This window comes from Peromyscus leucopus, chromosome 20 (genome assembly GCF_004664715.2).
Source record: "Peromyscus leucopus breed LL Stock chromosome 20, UCI_PerLeu_2.1, whole genome shotgun sequence".
NCBI lineage: Eukaryota > Metazoa > Chordata > Mammalia > Rodentia > Cricetidae > Peromyscus > Peromyscus leucopus.
Window position 1 is genome coordinate 3605648 of NC_051080.1, and position 8001 is coordinate 3613648.

The window sequence follows — 8001 nt, forward strand, 5'->3', positions numbered from 1 at the left end:
AAGACTGCATCCTTTCAAACTGTAAGCCAGAATAAGCCCCTCCCCCTTCAGTCACCACTGGGCAGAGATCGGGTCACAGCATCGAGGACCATCCCTTATACACTGTCCATTATCCCTGGCTGCAGAAAAACACATCTGTGGTTCAAATGCCTTAATGTCCAGGGGGATGTTTCCTTCTCAGAGACACTAAGACACAAACAAAGCCAAGCCAGCAAGTGCAGAGACTATTTATTTCCATCTTAAATGAATATGAATTTATTGACTGATTTGATATTCAAAATAGGACTTCTGCAAAATCATCTCAGAAAATATACATTTGTTTAGATACATACAAACTATAGCGAAAACTCTCGAATGGGCATACCCAGACTCACTCTCAATATGTACACAAGGATGTCCATGGTTTTCTTTCAGGATCAGTGGACTTTTATTTTCTTTTGGAGGGGGGTTTGGTTTTTCAAGATTTTCTGTGTAGCTCTGGCTATCCTAGAACTCCCTCTGTAGACCAGGCTGGCCTGGAGCTCAGAGATCTGCCAACATCTGAACACCCCCTCACCCAGTGCTGGGACTAAAGGCATGTGCCACCATGCCTACTTCAGGATTATTAGGTTAGAATAATCCGCCCAGGTCTTGCCAACTACACTCACGGATTACTTTTGGAATCCCCCACATAGTGTACCTAGTTTTCCTAACTGCAGTGAGTCCTTTCCCTGCCTAGAGTTTATTGTGGTCAGCTAAGTACATGCTAGATAAGAAAGGAAGTTAACCCATGCATCCCAACCGTCGTGTGCAGTTCTGGGGGGCGGGCACTGGTGTAATCAGGTGCACTTATAAAACTGAGTGTAGTGTGGCAGGATTTGGTGAAACACCGAACCAAAAGACAGAAAGCTGCTGGCCAGAGCTCACAAGCAGGGAAAGCCGGACCAGGAAGGGCAGTGCAGCCACTGGGTTCAGATTTCATTTTCCGGGGGGTAGGTGGGGGGTGAGGTGAGATTTTCTGTGTTAGTCACACATGGATTTTCACTTAGCTGGTATTTATTTATTCGGTTTGCAAGCTGTTAGTTCCCCTTGCTTCATTATCAAAGCCCAAGAAAGACTACTGGTCCCTTTGAAGGGGAGTTCAAAGCCGCTGTGATTTGGTTTTGATTTGGTGGGAGACACTACAGAAAATACAGAGGCGTGTGAGGATGAATCGGACTTCACCTCCCCTAGTCAGAATTTTTCGTCTAAAACTGAGGCCTTGACCCGCTGCAGCCACTCAGGTCTCTCCTGCCGCCCCCGCTATTTCACGGCGTACCCGTAGACATGGGGCCGCAGCAAAGCCCAGGACATGGGAGCCCGGATGTGCTGCAGCTTCAGCTTGGAGAAGCTGGCCTGCTCCAGGGCCTTCCAGCTCTCTCTCGTCAGGTTACATCCATCGAACAGAAGGTACCAGACAGGATCCAGAACCTGTTGCCAGAAGTAATTCCAGGTGGACCGCTCATCTGCCACGTGCTCCATGAAGTAAAAAGCCCCTCCCTGAGGGGGAAAAACATACACACACACACACACATACAAACACATTTTAAAGACACTGGTTTTGGGAAAACGGCTTTACAAGACGCGTGAAGCTTCAAATTTCAGTGGCCTGAGGCCAACTCTAAGAAGCCACGGGTAAATTAGAATGGAGTAAGGCATTATCTGGGTAATGTAGTTTGAATTTCGGTCACATTTTATACCGTGCTAGCTGAGCATGATAGCCCATGCCTGGAATCCCCACACCAGGGAGGCTAGGGCAGGATGATCTGAAGTGGGACCATGTCTTCAAACAGAGCCTTTTAAATGGAGCTACCAATCTAAGCAACAGACAAACATTTCTGCAGTCGTAGAGAAGTGATAATCACTGAGACCAAAGCACTTAGTGTAGTCTACTCTTACCACACTCATTCTCTCAACAGGGTTCCCTATAATCACAGAACAAACCTACAATCACCCAGCACTCAAGAAGCTGGGGCAGGGGAATTGCTGCAAGCTTGAGGCCAGCCTGGGTTACTAGACTTAGTTCAGGGCCAGCCTGAGCTACATAGACACCAGCTCAGACAACGCAACCAGTGTTGTTAAGTTTTATTAGCGCCACTGTCTCTGTTTTATTTTTGAGACAGGGTCTCACTGTGCAACTTGACTCACCTTCCACTTGCTGCAGCCCAGGCTGGCCTTGAACTCACAGAGACCCACCTGCTTCTGCCTTCCTTCTGAGTGCTGGGATTCAAGAAAATATGCCATCACACCAGGCACATCACTGTTTTTACCTGTGAGGGAACTGAGTCCAAGGTGACAGTTGGTGTCAGAAAGGAATTCTAAATCTCTGTCTGTGACTCCAGGACTTTCTCAGCAACACGTTTATTTTAGAAAGTGTAGAGAACACAGAAATGGTTTAGAGTCAAATCATGGTGGCACATGTCTGTAGTTCCAGCACATGGGAGGGAAGAGATACAAAGTCATTTCGGCAACATTGTGAGTTTGAGGCTGGTTTGGGCTGCATGAGACCCTGTCTTACAAACAAAAAAGGGGTTGGAGAGATGGCTCGGAGGTTGAGGGAGCTTGCCCTCTGGCAGAGGACCCAGGTTTGGTTCCTAGTACCCACATCAGGTGGTTCACAACCACCCATAACCCCAGTTCTGGGGAGCGAAGGTTTTCTGGCCTCCATGGGAACTGCACACTCAATCAGGGATGCACAGACACATAAATGCATAAAAAAAAAAGAGGGAGAAAGAAAACCAGCCACTGTCTTGTTATATGTCAATTGGCAATTTTTCCTAAAATTAAGTCTGTATCATATATTGTTTATAACCTTCTTTATTTTACTTTGTATCTGTTAGGCTCTTCCCAGTTTTTTACTGTAACCGAAATTAACATCCACAGATCTTGGGAGCACCTGTAGTTATTGTTAAAAAGTGGGATTGAGTTGAGTGGTAAGTGCCTTTTAAAACACCTTGGTGGAAGTTTTCAAATTGCCTTTTGGAAAAACTAAATCACATTTACCTTAGAACTAGCAATGGCTGTGAAAGCGCCTGTCTCAGGGTTTCGATTGCGGCTTCCGGCCTCTTCCCCCTCCTCAGCCCTGGCACTGGATGAGGAAGGGGCTCCTCCTGCGGCAGATACTATGTGTACTGGCTGACCAGGATCCTCCTGCCTCTGCTGGCCCTAGGGCTGGGACTACAGGTGTGAGTCAGGGCACCCAGTTGATATTGTAATAACACAACTGACCATCAAGGAAAAAAATCAGTTATTTCCATGAGCACAACAAGGACAGACAGACCTATAAGGAACCCAAGTACACAGGCTTTCTAGTAAAAGATTTGATAAGTGTGTTTCAACATGAGTGCACATGTGTAGGGCTTGTGTGGAGGTCAGAGGTCAACTCCCCGTATGTCACTTCTCAGGGAGAGGCCCCACTTTTAAGACAGAATCTCTCACTGGCTGGAACTCGCCAAGCTGGCTAGGTTGACTGGCCAGTGGACCTCAGAGATCTGCCAGTCTCTGACTCTCCTGTTCTGGGATTAGTGTGTGGGTGTGTGAATGTGTGCACACACACATGCGGACAACAGTCGTTAAACTCGGGAGTCTTTCTCCAAAAGAAAAGAGAGAGAGACACCAAGAGTCTACACAAAAATCATGCCTGGGTTTTCCATCATTTTTATATTTGTTGTTACTTCTTTGTAGCTTTGCTTTTTCGTTATTGGGTTCTGGTGTTTCCAGGTTCTGACTCCAGCTCTCAGGTACAAATGCTTCGTGACCGAATTAATCCCCAGCCCCTCTTTTGTTCAAAATATTCATCACATTAACTAGTCTGAGTGTGAAAACACAAGTGTGTGTATGTGTGTGCACGTGTGTGTGCTCTCCTTCACCGTGTGGACTCAGGTGCCTTTGCTGGCTGAGCGACCTCACCGCCCACCTCATCTTTTCATTGTTGCTGTTCCTTGACGCACATCACCCAGGTTGGTCTCGAACTCGCCCCATAGCGAACTCACCGTGGAGCTAGCTGGTCTTGAATTCCCAGCCCTGCCTCCACCTCCCTAGTGCTGGCCTTACAGGTGTGTCCCACCACACCTGGCCTCTCCTCTTATCCTTCTAAAAAACCTTTTAATTCATTACCAGGATGTTCCCAGGTACCGGCTGCAAACTTCTGGAAACACCAGAGCTGTGGGAGAGTAGGAACCTGCAGGAGGCGTTTCATTGGCTGAACTGTGTTGTTCAAAGACTGTGTTATGCAAATGACACCCGGGGCAGCGTCTCAGCCTTAGGTTTTGTACAGCCAGTGATGGGAAGCGGTATTGCCCGGAGTAGTCCCGCGCTTTGGCTTTCATCTGCAGCCCACACAGGTCATGCAGATGTTACTGCACATTACTAAGCAGCCTAGAAAGCCATCTCCCTTCCGTTGGCCTCTTTCTCAAGCTACTCTGGTCCTGGCTACCCAGAGTTCCAGATAGAATGAATTCAGGGTTTAGAGATGTAGTTACCCTAAATTATACACGTAAGTGCACGTAAAATATATGTTTAGGAATAGAAAACCAAATTTCCTAATAAAAATGAAAAACAAAAACCTGTCATCTCCTCAGGCTAGGGCAGGAGACAGGAGGAAGAAGCAGAGAAACCAGCTTGGATCTGACTGTGAGTAAGCCAGAGCTTGGCAGGATGGGGCGGGACAAGCTCTGGATGGGTGTTGAGATTCAGAAATCTGTGTGGGCACGCAGCTGAGAGGACTGGGGTCGTGTGAGGCTGCTGGGGAGGATTTATGTGTGGAAGGAGACCCGAGGAAGAGACAGACCCTCAGTGTCTAGGGACAGCAAAAGGTTAGAAACGCTGTAAGTCTGGAAGATGGGCAGCGGTATTCACACTGAACTAGACCTGGGCAGGGCATGGTGGTGCATGTCTTTAATCCAGTACTCAGGAGGCAGGGGCAGGCGGATCTCTTTCAGTTTGAGGCCAGCCTGGTGTACTTAAAGTTTCAGGCTAGCCAACTACTATTAGTGAGAATGAGACCTGCTTTCAAAAGGTAAACCCATCGCTGTATAACTTGGGTGCATTTCTTAAGTATCTGCTTCAGAGGATTATAGTTAGGGTAAACTGAGGCTGTCATAATGCTCCGAGCTCTATTCAGCAGCTGGTGAGCTGGTAACCACAGAAGCTAAGGAAGACAACCGAGGTCACATCTGCCTTGCACCAAGGAGGCATGATCAGCAAGGGTGTGCGCCATCATGCCTGGCTACACATCTTTACCTGCTGGTTTGATAGCCACCTGTCCTGGCACCAGAGACCATGCTGAGCCTCCGAGACTTTCTCCCAAGGGATACAAGGGGGTCACAGAACATCCCTACACGTTCCAAACTGAATGAGCTGGAATGTTCGGACCCGCCTCCAGTCATGTTCAGCTTTGTTCAAAACAAACCCATTTACCCTGATAATCCCAAGTGTAGAGAATTTCTTCGGACTTCTAGAAAGACATGACGAATCGACCATTGCTCTTGCCTGTGCCTCGTCCCGTTCCCTGCAGGTAGCGCCTGTGACTGCTCGCTCTGTGATTGCTCGCTCTAGCTTTTGCACGAACATGTTAACATTACTTCTTGGGCATTCTCTTTCCTGCTCAGCCTAGATCGCTCTTCTTGGACCTTTTTTGTCTTTGGTTTTATATATATATATATATATATATATATATATATATATATATTTTAAAGTTTTTATTAGTTCTGTTTTTTGATACAGAGTTTGACTATACAGTCCAGGCTGGCCTTGAGCCAGCTGCAGAGCGAGGCTTGCCTGCCCATCCCTCTCAGCCTCTGAGACACTGAATCGTCACTGGGTTTATGTGTGCGCACCACCCAGCTCTTGAACTTTTTAATAACTACAGAGTTCCTGACTACGTGACCATTTCCCATCCACAGACAGGTTTTTTCCAGTTTCCACTAATGCAAATGCTCCTTTAACGACTGTCCTTGAGATGGACAAGGTTCTGCACATGTATAGCTGTGGATAAATTTCCAACACATAAAATTATGTTCACTTGACATATTGATAGTAAACGTACCTTCAAAACCTCCCCTGTATGAGGGGACCCTTCCCAGACCCACCCCAGTACCTGTTCTCTAAGTCTCTGACTGTCACAGGTTAATGGCCTCTAGTGTGATTTATAGGTCTTTCTCATATAACGGCTATTTTAATTTATATTCCTGTTCCTGCCCGGTGGCTCATCTTTGTTTTTCATTTACTCTGATCAGTTTTAAGAAACACAACCATTGTCCTTAGTGACTTGTCAACTGCTGCTTTGTTTTCTGATACAGGGTCTCAATGTGTAGCCCTGGCTGGCCTGGACCTCACTATGTAGACCAGGCTGGCCTTGAACTCACGGAGCTCCTCCTGCCTCTGCCTGACCGGTGCTGGCGCTTGTAATGTTAACTTGTGGGGCATGAACCTTTCAGCCGTTCCTGGGAGCTACTGCTACCAAGTTCAGCATCTGAGCTGTCTGCACGCTCTTGCCTCTGCAGCAGTTTCGAATTTTATAAATTGATTTGTCAGCCCTTACCTTTGTCTTTTCATAAAAAATGAAAATTCTTCTCTGATAGTTTGCCTTTTAGTTTAGAATCCACCAGAAATTGATAGGACCCCCCCCCCCCCCCCGGCTCGTGAGAGCGGCTACTAGTCCTCATCTGTCACTCACCGGCCTCAGCACTCGGCACACCTCGCGCAGAATCTTCTCCTGGTTCTTTACCGAGCACAGCACCAGGGTGCAGACCACCACGTCCATAGAGCCATCGGCCACCTGGTGCATGTTCTCCCCGGCCGCCACCACGAAGCGCTCGAACTGCAGCTGCCGGTTCTCTGAGACGCTCTTGAACAAGAACTTCTCGAAGTTGGGGTTCGGGTCGACACAGGTCACCCTGCACCCGGGGGGATAGAACTTGAAGTTGGCCCCGGTGCCGCAGCCCAGCTCCAGCAGCGACAGCTTCGCCGAGGGGCCTGCGAACTCCTGCAGGTTGCTGAAGAGTTCTTTCTTTCTGCTGGCCATCTGCTCGTTGTAGACCACCGTGAACCGGGACAGGAAGTAGGGAAACCACAGTTTGCATATCCAGTTCCACACGCCTAAAATGTTCAGCAGATATATGGGAAGCGCCAGGATGCCGACGGCCAGCCGGAGGACCAGCAGAGCGAGCGTCATCGCGGCAAGTGCTGGAGAAAGAGCCGCAGCCCCAAGCAGTCCCCTTGAGAAGCAGGGCGCAGGCTCTGGGCGGAGCTCCAGAGCCAATCAGGGAGGAGGGAGGCGCCCACTGAGCCGAAAAACAAAACCCCGGACTCCCACCCTACCCCTCCCCACCCTTCCCCACCCCTCCCCACTCCTCCCCACCCCTCCCCACCCCGGCGCTCTGGCAGAAGTTGGCTCAGCTGGGCGCGCAGCAGCCCAGGACTCGGCCCCGCATCTCCTTAGCAAGGCTGCAGCCTTCACTCCGATCTGGTCCTGCCTGGCCTTGTTTGGGTCTCCAGGCTGCAGCGAGTTTCCTGCTGCGGTTTGTTATGAGCAGTGCGTCCTTTCACACCACCCACCCAGCCTCCCACCCGCGTCCTTACTGAGAAGAGTCCCTGCGTGGGTTAGGGCACCAGGGGAATGGCTGCTGAGACCCCTCTACCAAAACTTACTCCCCTTCCTTCTCCTCTCCCCACTGAACCCCACCCAGGTCCTTTTTTTTTTTTTTTTTATAAGGAAGTGAGAGGGAACCTCGCCTAGTCTCAGCCAACAATTCCCCAAGTTCCCTTGTGAAACGGAGGCTTTCATAAGTTAATGATTAATCAGAAGGCTCTCTGCTAAGTCGCTGTTTTGACCCGCCTATCATTTAAAGTGCAACTGTCAATCTTCACCTTCATTATAGTTGGTTACTATGTAACAGCCAATGCAGAGTAGACCAGTGCTCAGAGCGTTCGCATTTGGAGCCTGGTGGGTTTTATAAAATAGTTGCAAGCACCTGTCTGATT

The 8001-nt window shown here is 48.8% G+C and overlaps 1 protein-coding gene across 1 annotated transcript; it reads right to left on the reverse strand.

The window, feature by feature from the left end:
• Nucleotides 1–211: 211 nt before the first annotated feature.
• Nucleotides 212–7292, reverse strand: Mettl7a (methyltransferase like 7A). Its single transcript, XM_028874576.2, has 2 exons — nucleotides 6695–7292; nucleotides 212–1518 (listed from the first exon to the last, which is right to left on the reverse strand). The coding sequence occupies exons 1-2, from the start codon at nucleotides 7190–7192 to the stop codon at nucleotides 1282–1284; spliced, it is 735 nt and encodes a 244-aa protein (XP_028730409.1). The 5' UTR covers nucleotides 7193–7292; the 3' UTR covers nucleotides 212–1281.
• Nucleotides 7293–8001: the final 709 nt, after the last annotated feature.

What these genes read in the sequence shown, in the direction of transcription:
- Mettl7a (XM_028874576.2), bottom strand. Translation starts at nt 7,192, where the DNA reads ATGACGCTCGCTCTGCTGGTCCTCCGGCTGGCCGTCGGCATCCTGGCG. An exon ending in TGTGCCGAGTGCTGAGGCCG is followed by an intron (nt 1,519 to 6,694) that starts GTGAGTGACAGA and finishes TTTCCCCCTCAG; the next exon opens with GGAGGGGCTTTTTACTTCAT.